The sequence below is a fragment of the Giraffa tippelskirchi genome, chromosome 7 (genome assembly GCF_054371585.1).
Source record: "Giraffa tippelskirchi isolate mGirTip1 chromosome 7, T2T-mGirTip1v1.2.pri, whole genome shotgun sequence".
NCBI classification, from domain to species: domain Eukaryota; kingdom Metazoa; phylum Chordata; class Mammalia; order Artiodactyla; family Giraffidae; genus Giraffa; species Giraffa tippelskirchi.
Genome location: NC_137281.1, coordinates 75,330,427 through 75,344,365, shown reverse-complemented (window position 1 = coordinate 75,344,365; position 13,939 = coordinate 75,330,427). Strand labels below are relative to the sequence as shown.

The following is a 13,939-nucleotide window of genomic DNA, read 5'->3' as shown; positions in this document are numbered from 1 at the left end:
CAGCCCGAGGACCCTGCTGGAGAGAAGAGGGCAGGGAGGCACACAGGGAGAGCGTGATACACAGCAAAGAAGGTACTTCAGGGGCTCGAGGAGGGAGCTGGAACTTGATGTTTCTTGGGCTGGACCATGGACGGCTGGCAGAATTTGGGGACATGGAGCTGCAGGGAGAATGATAACAGGAGACAGGGTCCCCTTCACTAAATGAGAAAGTGGCAAAGGAGAAGGAGCAAGGCCTGGCTAGTGGGGGAGGCTGCGCTTGGTTTTGGATGTAGGCTGATTTGACTCATTTCTGAATAGGCATGAACGAGCCCCAGTGGGCCTGTATCCTGCACTGTGGTTTCACAGCCCATACGCTGGCTTGCACTGCATGCGTTCACTAGTTTGTCTGTAAAATGCCACCAGGATGTCCTACGGTTCTCCCTGTACCCATTTCTCCTCTCACGTAGACCTCGTTCTTCCGCCTGCAATGTCTAAACATGGTGGCTGATTTTTTTTTTTTTTTTTACCTATGAAAGTCAGTTCCCCTCCTTCCTCAGAGGTCTCTAAGGACTTGCTTCTCTGCATGGACTTCTGGTATTAACACGTAACTGACTGGAGATGTAGTAACACTACAGGCATCAGTTTCTACAAAAATCCCCCAGTCAATAATGTGTTTAGTGAAAACCGCTTGATTCCAGATGAAACTGTGCTGATGGAGGCATTTTTATGTCAAACTAAATCTTACAAAAAAGTACATGGTTGCTTTTGTTATTCTGGAATGCTTTTCTAATATTCTTAAGAAAGAAGAACAAAGCTGGAGGTATCACACTTTGTTATTCCAAACTATGCTACAAAGTCATAGAAGTTAAGACAGTATGGTACTGGCATAAAAACAGACACATAGTTCAATGTACCTATTGATGTAGATCAACCGAGAGTCCAGATACAACCCACATATATACGGTCAATTAATTTATGACAAAGAAGCCAAGAATATACAAAGAGGAAAGAATAGTCTCTTTAGTAAATGGTGTTGGAAATTAAATAGCCACATGGGAAAGAATGAAACTGAGCCATTATCTTATATCATGCACAAAAATCTACTCAAAATTGATTACAGTCTTGAACATAAGACCTGAAATCATGAAACTCCTAGAAGTAACCACAGGAGATAAGCTCCTTGACATTGGTCTTGGCAGTGATTTTTTGACACCAAAAGCAAGGGCAAAAAAAGACCCCAAAAATAAATAATTGGGACTACACAAAGTTATCAACAAACTGAAAAGATATCATACCAAATGGGAGAAAGTACTTGTAAATCACATAGCTGATAAGGGAGTTAGCATCTAAAAAATATAAAGAACTCATACAACGCAATAGCAACAGCAAACAAACAATCCAATTAAAAAATGCATGGAGGACTTAAATAGACATTTTTCTAAAGAAGACTTCCAGGTACACAAACAGGTTTTCAACATCACTAATTATCAGGGAAATACATATCAAAACCATAATGAGATATAAACTCACACTCATTAAAATGGCTATTACCAAAAAGTAAATAAAAAACAAATAACAGGAGTTGTCCAGGATGTAGAGAAAAGGGAATCCTTATGCACTGCTGGTGGGAATGTAAACTGGTGCACTATGGGAAACAGCAGAGAAGTTCTCACAAAAATTAAAAATGGGACTACCATATGATCCAGAAATTCCACTCCTGGGTATTTATCCAAAGGAAATAAAATCACTAACTGTAAAATATATATACACCTCATGTTTACTGCCGCATTATTTACAATAGCTGAGACATGAAAACAACCCAAGTGTCCATGGATGGCTGAACGGACAAAGAAAATGTGGTTTCTACACATACAATAAAATAAAATATTACTTAGCCATAAGAAAGAAGGAAATCTTGCCATTTGAAAGAACATGGACAGACCTAGAGGGCACCATGGTAAGTGAAGTAAGTCAGGTGGAAAAAGACAGATACAACAGGTTATCATTTATACGCGGAGTCTAAAGCAAAAATGCAAACTCATACAGACAATAGTTTGGTAGTTGCCAGAGGTGGGGGTGGGGTGGGTGAAAGGGATGCAGGAGGTCAAAAAGTACAAACTTCCAGTTAAGTAAGTCCTGAGGATGTAGTGTATAACGTGAACTACAGTTAGTAATGCCATGTTGTATATTTGAAATTTGCTGAGTTGGTATTAAAAGTTCTTATTAAAAGAAAAAACTTGTCTATGTATGGTGATAGATGTTAAAGAGACTTACTGTGGTGATCACTTCACAATATACACAAATACTGAATCATTAGTTTCTAAAGAAGCATGGGCATGGATTCCTTCCAGGGGTTTACATACCAGCTGGAAGCTCACTGTACTCAGCCTGTGTCCTCGGAAGCCACCTTCCCACTGGGAAGAGCCCAGGAATCTCCAGTCTGCCGTTCTCTAGTTTACCTCCTTGCCTGGCCAGGATTCCTCCTGATCCCAACCACCTCCTAAGTCTCCGACACATTACCTGAAAAGGCATTATGCCCTGAAGCCCTTCATATCCTTGACAGACACTGTCCCTTTGTTTAAAATCTTCATCTAAGTCAAAGGCCATGTTTGAAAGGTTTTCAAAAATAGATCACATACACACAAACACACACAATGGAATACTATTCAGCCATAAAAAAGAATAAAATCTTGCCATTTGCAACAACATGGATGGACTTGGAGGGTATTATGTAAAGCGAAATAAGGCAGAGAAAGAGAAAGACTGTATGATATCACTTATATGTGGAATATAAAATATAAAATGAATGAAAAAAAAGAAAGACTCAGGTATAGAGAACTAGTGGTTACCAGTGGCAAAAAGGAAGGGAGGAGAAGAAAATTGGGCAGGGGATTAAGAGGTATAAACTACTATTTATCAAATAAATAAGCTACATGGATATATAGTACAACACAGGAATTATAGGCAATATTTTATAATAACTATAAATGGACTATAACCTTTAAAAAATTGTGAATCACTATGTTGTACTGAAACTTACATAATATTGCACATGGAGTATATGTAAATAAATAGATTTTTATTAAAAAATGGACCATTGGTAATTATGTTTGTTGAATAGTTTTTAATCAACAAACTTTAAAGCATAAAGTGAAAATACACAAAATCCAGTACTAAAATATAAATCAAAAACAAAAAAATGCCAACACTATTGCTGTTCTCTATGATAAAACTACCCAAATAAAGTTCCTAAATACACCAACTTATTAAAATTCTGTTACTTCAGAAAACACTCAAATATATTGTTCTGCATGACATAACGGTTAAAGAAAATCACAGTACTAATTGGAAATGATTTCTGTTTTTGACATGAATTTATAGGGGTGAAATGCTCAAATAAATGTATAATTTTCATGTAAGAAATTAAGGTAGAAAATTAGAAGAGCTTTTATTTGGAAGAAAAAAAATTTTATGATCTCATTAAATATATTGGTCCTGCGCTGTTCAGTCACAAGCTAAATCATAACCTATGCAGCATTACTGATAAAGTGCATAGGCTTGCTGGAGAATCTTTTCTTTTACTATTTGTCTAAGGGCCTAATTTTGCCCTAAAGCCGCTAAATTGGCAACTACCGCAGATACGGAGAAAGACAAGCAGAGAGCAGGGGTCAGAGGGTAATGAATGCACGATCACGCCAACAAAGCAGATGAAGCAAACTGAATACCTTACCTGCTTATTTTTCTCAGTGCTACAACACAGTTTCTTGAGGGAGACAAAATGCCTGATTTTCCTAATAACATAAATAACCCATTATTAGTGAGTCAGATATGAGACAATTCAACAAGTCAGCAAATGAAAACATCAACAGAATCTTCTTCAAGTAAAACTCCAGGGTCCATTCTGGGGCGGCTTTTAAATTCCAATAAAACACAATCTATAGAAGATGCACTTTTTTTTTTTTTTACACACAGTCTACACCTGCCTTCAAAAACTGGGCTTTTCTTTTAATCACAGCTGGCTCAGAAACACTCCCTTAATGGATACTTCATTTCTAACTGACTCCTGAGGACTGGCTCCTAGACAGCCTTGGTGACAGGATAAAATGCCACTCCAAACAAAATGGGCTTTAATTCTGCAGACACGAACACTTTTATAGCTTATCTAGAAGGCCAAGCCTCATTTGGACATTGACCAAAGCCATGGTTGCTATTTTTATATTTAATATTCCACATTCTTTCACAGCCTGGTCATCGTACATGATGGCATTTTTCAGGGCAGAGAAAAGTCCTCTTATTTTGAGGTCATGGACAGAATCCCATGACAGCCTGTGGTCTTGGTCATCACCACAAGGAGATGGAAAAGACAACAGGTGCCTTAGTCCTACACAAAGATCAGCTCCAGGTAGAGTCTTCTCCAGAGTGGAGCCAGAATTTCACAGGGCTATGTTGTTTCATAGGAATAAGCCTCTTCCCTGTGCCTCTGTTTCTGTCTCTCTTTGTTTCCATTTTCTCTGGAGGACTCTGAAGAAAATCGAATATGCTGGTTATTCTGTATTGAGCTTCACTAAGTAGGAAGATGTAAAAATTCCCTACCCTTAGTAAGAATTTCTTCTGATAGTTCACTGGGGGGAAATATTGGAGGGGAAAAATAACACTGTCTCTGGACAATAGAACTTCTTGCTCTTACCCATAAAATCAGAAAGATCAGGAAAACTCATCCTGACAGAAATCACCAAACAGTAACATGGTCTCCTCTGCTCTGTAAGCTAATAATTCTGGTCACACACAAGTGCATCTTAGGTTGAAAACAGTCCCCGGATGAAGTCGGAAACAATAACGTGATGGCCATCGTGGCCCTGAGTTCTGACTGCTGCTGGAAATAGCCCCGCGGAGGCCTGTGTGGTCGGTGTTGGGGGGACACTGGGAGGCTTTTCTCTGCAAGCCCCTGACCCCCAGTCAGGGCATGCCGGTGGCCCCACCACCTGGAGTGAAGCAGAGGCAGGAGACAGGGGACAGTGGTCTCTGAACCAAGCAGGGAACAGTTTCAAAACTAACCAATAAGTAAAATCGGAGGGGAAACAACCTACGGACACTTTGCTGGCTACAGAACGTCTCCCAACCTTCCCCAGCGGCTCAGACTGTAAATCTGCCTGCAATGCAGGAACCTGGGTGCGATCCCCGGGTGAGGAGGGTCCCCTGGAGGAGGAAATGGCTACCCATTCCAGTACTCTTGCCTAGAGAGTTCTTTGGACAGAGGAACCTGGTCGGCTACAAGTCCATGTGGTTGCAAAGAGTTGGACACGACTGAGTGACTAACACACACACAGTAAGTCACAGGCAGGGCTCTCCTTTCTGGTTATTCACACTGTAACTGCTCTTTTTCCAAAATGTCACCCAAGGGCGTGTGTACCTTGTAAACCTATACTATGAGGCTGGTTGGTTGACTCTAGGCTCCTTTACAAAGGCTCCTCGGTGGGGTACTGTTAGGGGTTCCTGTTTGGCTCCATAAATCTTCTCACATAACACTTGGGAGAAGGAAAAGGAATTGCATATTTTCTTTGTTTCTCTGCAATTGAATAGGCTCCTCTGGTAAGCTGAGGTTACATGGAATCAGCTGCCTCAGCTTCTGGTCAGACACCTTTCTCTGCTAAGCACGACCCTCCTGCTCTCTCCCCTCGTGAATGAGCCCCGAGGCCTGGAGAGAATGATCACAGAGCCGGTACCCCAAGGAGAGGAGCTCGGCCCCCAGGCAGGGCAGAGGCAGGGAGCCCCGATGTTCTGTAGTTGCAGTGATGACAGGGGGAGGTCTAGAAATTGGCTCCTTGGGGCGTCGGGACAACCACAGACAACCAGGTGGAGGTGGACAGTTGGGCTGAGGCTTCTTAAGGCCCACAAGCAGGAGAAAAGGGGGTGATTTGTTCAGTGGCCGCACGGAGGCAGCCTCGGCTCGCATTATGTACACAGCCAGTCCTATTGTACTGGTGGGTTTAACCCACTTGCATTTCCCATTTACAGACCCAATGCCCACAGGGGCCCCTCAAACAGCAGAGGTTACGAGTCGGCGCTCACCCTCCTTGGCCGATCACTGGAGTGATCTTCACGTGCTGTTGGATGCTGTCGCCGGATTTCCGTCTGGCGTAGTAGACCCCCTGCCACTCCTACACGGACAGAGAGAGCTCTTAAGATCCTTCCGCCCAGACACTCAGCGGCTCCTGCAGAGCGCCTCATCACGCTCAGAAATGAAATTCCTGCACGCTTTTCCTACACTCCACAGAACACTGCTCTCTAGCTGCACCCGCCGTGGTGCTGACTACACAGAGTCACGGGGCACAAAACCCACAGAGAAACGAGCCCACCCACCGCCAGGCTGCCCCTTCCAGGCTCTGGGCTCTCAGCCCCATGGGTGTGATGGCAGCAGGTCAAGGAATTCTTTAAGGTCTCTCTTGAGATCTTTATGACAACCTGCGAGCCTGGTATTCATCACCCTTCATTTGCAGATCTGTCCACTGAGGCTCAGCGATGCGAACTAATTTGCCCACATGAGGAAGTAGAAAATGTGGTTATAAATCTATCTCAACTCCCCTTCTACTAGCATATGGGGCCTCCAGTCAAGCCTTCTCTGGGCTTAGTCTGACTCCTACCTGGTAGGTTCCATGGATGAGACAAAGGGGAGTGTGAGGTTCCTCCTGCATCCAGACCCTGGGGAACTGGGCAGGAGGAAGAGCCTGGCGGCCTCAAGGGGGAGCCTGTGGCACCTCCACTGCTTCTGGGAGGAAGTGGCTGAATCAGGACCTGGGATTCTCTGCCGCCTCTTCTCACCCAAATACTCACACGGGATGGCCAAGTGGTACACAGGCTGGGGTCACAAGGTGTGTGGCAGTACCCTTCCAGCAAAGTTTTTTGGAGGACTTGTCCTGCTTCCTTTTTGGTCTCACTCCCCTAATAGTCTTCGATTAATTCTGGCCATCATATATAATCCAAACTTATTGTATTCCCATAAAATGGTCCCCCAATGAAGAAATGCAAAGCTATTGAACTCCTTCACATCAGAGAAAGCATCTGAATGCTTCCAAGAAAATGCCCAGGCAGTTCCAGCTCCAAGGGCAGCAGTCTGGAAGGAAGGGCTTGTGGGAGATGCCCACTGCATCCACACCACGCCTTCATCTGCTGGGATGCAGAGGAGGCTGCCGGACAGACTGCCGAGGCAGGGAGGAGGGAGCTGTATGTCTCTACTCAACTGTGATGAGTAAAGAGAATAGGAAAAAAAAAACTGCTCGAAAAGTAGGCCTATGAAACACGTAAATACTGATACTAAATCCTAGTCCTTCAAACTCTGGATAAACTAAACCCTGGGAGGAACTCTGCTCGGAGATAGGTATCAATTTCCAGTCATCACAGGTGAGATATAATCACATGAAGGAAGAAATTTCCTTGTACAAAATCTTCAGATTCTACATCATCGTGATAAGCACCAGGTTTGCCTGCTATCCAAAATTAACTCAGATTTTAACTCATCTTACAAACATAAGAGATTTTTCACTTAATTGCAATATTATTAAAGAAGCCCATGTGAAAGAGATGACAAAATGCATTAGTTGGGTGGGTTTGTGGATGGGTTTGGTTTCACCCACCTTGCCCTTCTTGATGCAGGTGTTGATGGTGTCGAGAAGGTCTGCCCGGTTCTTGTCACTCTTGGGCAGCTCGGCGAGCTCTTTCCCCAGCAGTTCACCTTTGTGGTAGCCCATCATCCTTTCGAAGGCTGGGTTGACATACTGTGAATGGGAAGTGGTTATGGGTCAGAATAGGATGCCGTGTGCCTGCAGAACACTTGTCAGGGCACAGAAAACATGCCCTGGGCCAGCATTCTCTGATGCGGGTCCGGACGAGTGCCCCAGCCCCAGTGGGTGGGCTCCCTCCTGGCCAGCAGTACACTCATTTAACTGCCATTCCCAGCATCTCGGGCCCTCTGGAAACTGGAAGAAATTCTTCAGCAGTAAAAATAGCAAGAAACCTTTATCTAGTGCCCACTGCATCCAGTGCCAGCATTAGTGCCATCCACTAGTGCCAGCTTCCAATGGGCCTTACTCATCACCTACTGCCCATGAAATAAGAAAAAACTCGGAAAAAAAAAAAGAACACATAAACATTAACTAGAGGGACTTCCCTGTTGATCCAGTGGTTAAGACTTCACCTTCCAACGCAGGGGATATGGGTTCGATCCCACATGCCTTGTAGCCAAAAACCCAAAACATAAAACAGAAGCAATATCGTAACAAATCCAATAAAGACTTGAAAATGGTCCACATCAGAAAAAAGTCTTAAAAAAAGATTAACTAGAACTCTACTCAACAGGTCGTGGCTTCTATTAGTCACATTTCTACAAGGAGGCAATTTGATCTCTCGTGTCTAGATAATATTAATAGATAACTGCCACTGTCTATTAACCAATGCTATGCCTTGGGGCCACTTCTGGTCTAACCGAAGCATAAATTCAGTTAAAAACCTTGGGCAGGAGGCAGTCCTTTCACGGCTGGGCACAGCGCAGGATTGAGGCATCCTTCCCACCGAGCACATGCTGAGATGGGCAGACTCAGAAGCTTCTTTCCAAAGTTCTGTCCAGGGCCCTGGAATTTAGAGCTACCACCTTGGCTGCCTCCCAGCTCCTGTCCACAGCCTCCCATTTCTTCTCAAAGAACAGAATCACCAGATGAGCAGCTGAGTGGAGGGGACAAGCAACAGGGCCGTGGGGAGAATGTGAGCGCACTGCATCTAGGTCACTGATTTCTTTGGGCGTAACTGACATCCATCCGCTGCTTCAGAAACGGTCTTGCATGTGGAATCGCTTTTGCCCTCCATGGGGATGACAGCAGCGGGGAACACGGTGATGCAGGGACACTTGCAGAGCTGCTCCCTGGGGAAGGCAGCTTCTACCAGCATCGTCCGCCCTGGGAGGAGGAGGGGCTGGGAGGTGGCTCTCGGGCCTTCCAGGGGTCACTGAAGAGGAAGGGGTGGTGACGCTGTCTTCACTGCCCTTCTATCACCTTCACGTGGCGGTCACCACCTCCCTGGGCGGGCAGCAGGACCCCTGCTCATCAGGTCGGGCTCACAGTGCCCCCGCCCAGCTCTGCCTGCAGCTAGATGGCCTGGGCTTGTCTCCCAACCTGCAGACTCTGCCCACATGCTCTCTGCCTAGAGGCCCTTCCCCACCTCCTGGTCATCAACTCCGATTTCCACCTTCCCTTCAGCAAGCTGTCCTTAAGTCCCTACCCAGTTGGAGTCTGTGCCTCTCTGACGACTCCCACTCTATCCTGTGCAGGCTTCTGATGACTTATTGCACTGAATCTAGATTCTTTTCTTTCTCTCTCCCCGACTAGACATGAAAATCCTCAAGGGCAAAGGTTACTTCAGATTTGTCTTTGGATATTCAGGACTGTTCAGTAAATAGCTGAGGAATGGATAACACTTGAGAATGTATTGTTCTCCTTATCTGTTGGCCAAATGTTCATATTTTCCTATGTGTTTACTCTGCTTTTACTACTAGGCTGTAAATACAGGTAGAAGTCATAGCCCTTCATTCATGCCAGGTGACCTCACAATGCAACAGGTACTCCAGGACATGGACTGTGGAGCCAAGGCACTCAAGTTCACATCCTGGCTCTGTCCATCACTAGTACCATGGGCAGTTTACTGATCTTCTCTGGACTTCAGTTTCCTCATCTGTAAAATGGCCTGGACAGTAGTACCTGGTTCATAGAATTGCTTTAAGAAATAAACAAGCATGTGCAAAATGCTAAGTACTGTGTCTGGCACATGGTAAGCACCACTTAAGTGTTTTGAAGCAAACGGTTTCAATGGATGGAAAGGGAGAGAGATGATATTTGTGAATCTCAAGTGCTACTGCTGCCTGCATTAAGAGACACATGCCCTGTGAAGCGGAACTGCCCCGAGAAGGACTCTGGTACTGAATAAGAACATATATGATGTAACTCACTCATGATGACACCTTTTAAAATCTGTGGCACGAAGGCCTTTTAAATTTCCCCCTTATATATAATATCCTCTCTTTAACTTCCTCCTTGTTCTTGAGTTTTATATTTGGGATGCTGGTAGGCTTATGAAGGGGCCTGAGAGGGTGCCCCAAGGGAAACTCTGCAATCAGTACAGTTACCCTTTTAATACAAGGATTCCCCTAACCAGGCACGCACCATCCCCAGCCCCTGCTCCTTCCTCTTTCAGGTAAAGGCTGGCAGGTGACTTATAGCATGTGACTCCATCAGCCTATCACCTCTCCCAGAGATGCAGGTTTTCTGACCATCAGGAGCTAACTGGAGAAGGAAGGACTCATCTGTCTGTGAAAGGACTGTCTGCAAGATTACAGCTGGTAGAGAGCAGACAGCCCTTTTCCTCATCACTAAAACCACCACCTGGCTTCCCTGTGAAAGCTGGAGGTGTGAGTTCACTCCTTTTCCCTGGATATCTCCTTGGTATGCAAGTATATATGAATGAACTTCTGCTTTTCTCTTGTAAAGAAAGAAAAAAAGAGGGAGGTGCAAAACAAATGTGTTTCATGAACAGAACCGACTGTCAAAGTCCAGGTGGAAGTGGATCTGTGCCCGGTCTATAACAGAAACATATGTGATTTCTCTGTAGTTCAGGGCAGACCCGCGGGCAGGTAGGGCGGTAACAGGCAGCAACATGAGGAAGCCTTTAGACCCATGTCATGGGACAGCCGGAAAAACAAATTCCAAAAATGCAGCCAAACAGGGAACCAGGTGGGAAGGCTCTGGAGTCAGAAAGACATGGGTGGATATTCTGGTTCCAGTATTTATTACTAGGGTTTTCCTTGGAGAAATTCCTTGGCCTTCCTGGGCCTTGGTTTCCGAATCTGTATTACTGTATGTCTCTTTCATGGGGTTCCTGAAGGGAAAAGAGATAACTTCACGAGTGTGTGGATGACGGGGCCCACACACAGTGGGTCACTGCTGTCACTGACCCCACGTGACAGGGTGTCTGTGTGGGCAGTGGGCTGTTTCACAGGAAAGCGCGTGAGAGGCTGTCGTGGGAGGCCGTGCTGGACACCGTCTCTTATCCCTACCAAGGGTAGCGAGGGCACTCACACTCAGCGCCGCGGCGCAAACCAAGGGCAGGCAGGCCAGTGCCCATCAGGGGAAAGTCTACATTTCAGAATCTTTTCTAAGTGTAAATGGCTTGTAGTGTTAGTTGCTCTATTGTGTCTCTTTGTGATCCCATGGATTTATTATAGCTTGCCAGACTCCTCTGTCTGTGGGATTTCCTACCTTCCAAAAATAATAAGACAGCTTTGTTTCAACAAAGGTTTGTCTGCCAAACACATTTCCTTAGGAAGACAACTTTAATATTATCTAAGCCTACATGCCAAGTCAATTCAGTCATGTCTGACTCTTTGGGACCCTACGGACTGTAGCACACCAGGCTCCTCTGTCCATGGAATTCTCCAGGTGAGAATACTGGAGAGGATTGCCGTGCCCTCCTCCAGGGGAACTTCTCAACTCAGGGATTGAACCCAGGTATCCTGCAATGCAGGCGGATTCTTTACCACTAGTGCCACTTGGGAAGCCCCTATATTATATGAGTGCTTTACAACTGGAATACCAACTGTAGGCAAATCAATGAGGACCACTGATAATATTCTGTTCCCAAGGCATTTATAAGTATTTACAGTTCTGACATACTTTGGTATAAACAATATCTTTCCGAAAAGTCTGAAGAATTTACCCCATCTCTGTCAAAGAAATCGCAGGTTCTGATCTGAACTAATTTTTATTCTTACTGAGTATCTAATTCTCAGCTGAAGAGTATCAGTTTTCTTTGCATACTTTGATGTTCCTTTCTCCAAAGAAAATGTGCTGAAATGTGAGAATTACAGCAAAGTGCTCAAAAAAGGGTGGCTCAGACTTGAAAGGCTCTCTTTTGATGTCTAAAGATAAAAAGTGCCCCCGTACCTGAATCACGTGGTCATCGCTTGTGATTTCTATGGCTTCGTGACAGTGGTCTAATGCTGTAAACACTGAATTACAGGCCCTGAAAGTTGCAAAAAATTCATGTTAGTTCTGTAAGAAAACCATGAGTATTTCATCTGTTAACTTGTCAAAGTAGACAGTTCCTCAGATTCATTAAATCCAAGTACCTTTTGATATTCTTCTTTGGAGGAAAAAAAAAAAGAAACCTAGCCTTTCAAATGAAATAAATAAACAATAGCAGATACTTCTACATATACCATACAAACAGAAGAAAGTTATCCAGCCAATTGCCATGGATCATGGAATGACCTCTGTGTGTGCTGGATGAAACCTTCAAACTGACACAAGGAAAGAGCAATGCAGAAGCCGGTCTCATATGCACCTGTGTTCCACGTCAATGACATTCTGCTGTTCCATTCACAGCACTGTCATGGAAAAGTCCCGTCCCCACCAGCTTGGAAAACCTAATTAAGATCATATTGGATCTGAGGTATTCTGGCCTTTTGCAACAGACACAGAAACATTTTTTTTTATCTTTTCTTACTTTGATGAACTTAGTTAAGAAGTCTTTATGGTACTTTACTTTCAACTATACCCACCAGATGTCCTTTTCATTATAGGGGACTGGAATGCAAAAGTAGGAAGTCAAGAAACACCTGGAGTAACAGGCAAATTTGGCCTTGGAGTACAGAATGAAGCAGGGCAAAGGCTAATAGAGTTCTGCCAAAAGAACGCACTGGTCATAGCAAACACCCTCTTCCAACAACACAAGAGAAGACTCTACACGTGGACATCACCTGATGATCAATACCAAAATCAAACTGATTATATTCTTTGCAGAAGATGGAGAAGCTCTATACAGTCAGCAAAAACAAGACCAGGAGCTGACTGTGATTCAGACCATGAACTCCTTATTGCCAAATTCAGACTGAAACTGAAGAAAGTGGAGAAAACCACTAGACCACTCAGGTATGACCTAAATCAAATCCCTTATGATTATACAGTGGAAATGAGAAATAGATTTAAAGGGCTAGATCTGATAGAATGCCTGATGAACTATGGACAGAGGTTTGTGACATTGTACAGGAGACAGGAATCAAGACCATCCCCAAGAAAAAGAAATGCAAAAAAGCAAAATGGCTGTCTGAGGAGGCTTTACAAATAGCTGTGAAAAGATGGGAAGCAAAAAGCAAAGGAGAAAAGGAAAGATATTCCCATTTAAATGCAGAGTTCCAAAGAATAGCAAGGAGAGATAAGAAAGCCTTCCTCAGTGCAAGCCTTGATCAGTGCAAAGATAGAGGAAAACAATAGAATGAGAAAGACTAGAGATCTCTTCAAGAAAATTAGAGATACCAAGGGAACATTTCATGCCAAGATGGGCTCGATAGAGGACAGAAATGGTAGGGACCTAACAGAAGCAGAAGATATTAAGAAGAGGTGGCAAGAATACACAGAAGAACTGTACAAAAAAGATCTTCATGACCCAGATAATCACGATGGTGTGATCACTCACCTAGAGCCAGACATCCTGGAATGTGAAGTCAAGTGTGCCTTAGGAAGCATCACTACGAACAAAGCTAGTGGAGGTGATGGAATTCCAGTTGAGCTATTTCAAATCCTGAAAGATAGCACTGTGAAAGTGCTGCACTCAATATGCCAGCAAATTTGGAACACTCAGCAGTGGCCACAGGACTGGAAAAGGGCAGTTTTCATTCCAATCCCAAAGAAAGACAATGCCAAAGAATGCTCAAACTACCACACAATTGCACTCATCTCACACGCTAGTAAAGTAATGTTTAAAATTCTCCAAGCCAGGCTTCAGCAATACGTGAACCGTGAACTTCCAGATGTTCAAGCTGGTTTTAGAAAAGGCAGAGGAACCAGAGATCAAATTGCCAACATCTGCTGGATCATCGAAAAAGCAAGAGAGTTCCAGAAAAACATCTATTTCTACTTTATTG

At 44.2% G+C, this 13,939-nt stretch overlaps 1 protein-coding gene across 20 annotated transcripts in view; it reads right to left on the bottom strand.

Moving 5' to 3' along the window:
• PDE8B (phosphodiesterase 8B) overlaps nucleotides 1–13,939 on the bottom strand; it is a 292,972-nt gene that overhangs the window by 96,484 nt on the left and 182,549 nt on the right. For 15 of the 20 annotated variants that reach the window (XR_014058459.1, XM_081505927.1, XM_081505928.1 and 12 more), the window contains 4 exons: nucleotides 11,961–12,039; nucleotides 7,611–7,751; nucleotides 6,049–6,137; nucleotides 3,710–3,770 (listed from right to left, as the gene is read on the bottom strand). Coding sequence is in view for 19 of the 20 variants with exons in the window: in XM_081505927.1 (XP_081362053.1) it covers nucleotides 3,710–3,770; nucleotides 6,049–6,137; nucleotides 7,611–7,751; nucleotides 11,961–12,039 (370 nt within the window). In the remaining variant the exon portion in view is untranslated. The remainder of the gene's footprint in view (nucleotides 1–3,709; nucleotides 3,771–6,048; nucleotides 6,138–7,610; nucleotides 7,752–11,960; nucleotides 12,040–13,939) is intronic. The other 5 variants (XM_081505924.1, XM_081505925.1, XM_081505920.1 and 2 more) reach the window with 4 other exon arrangements.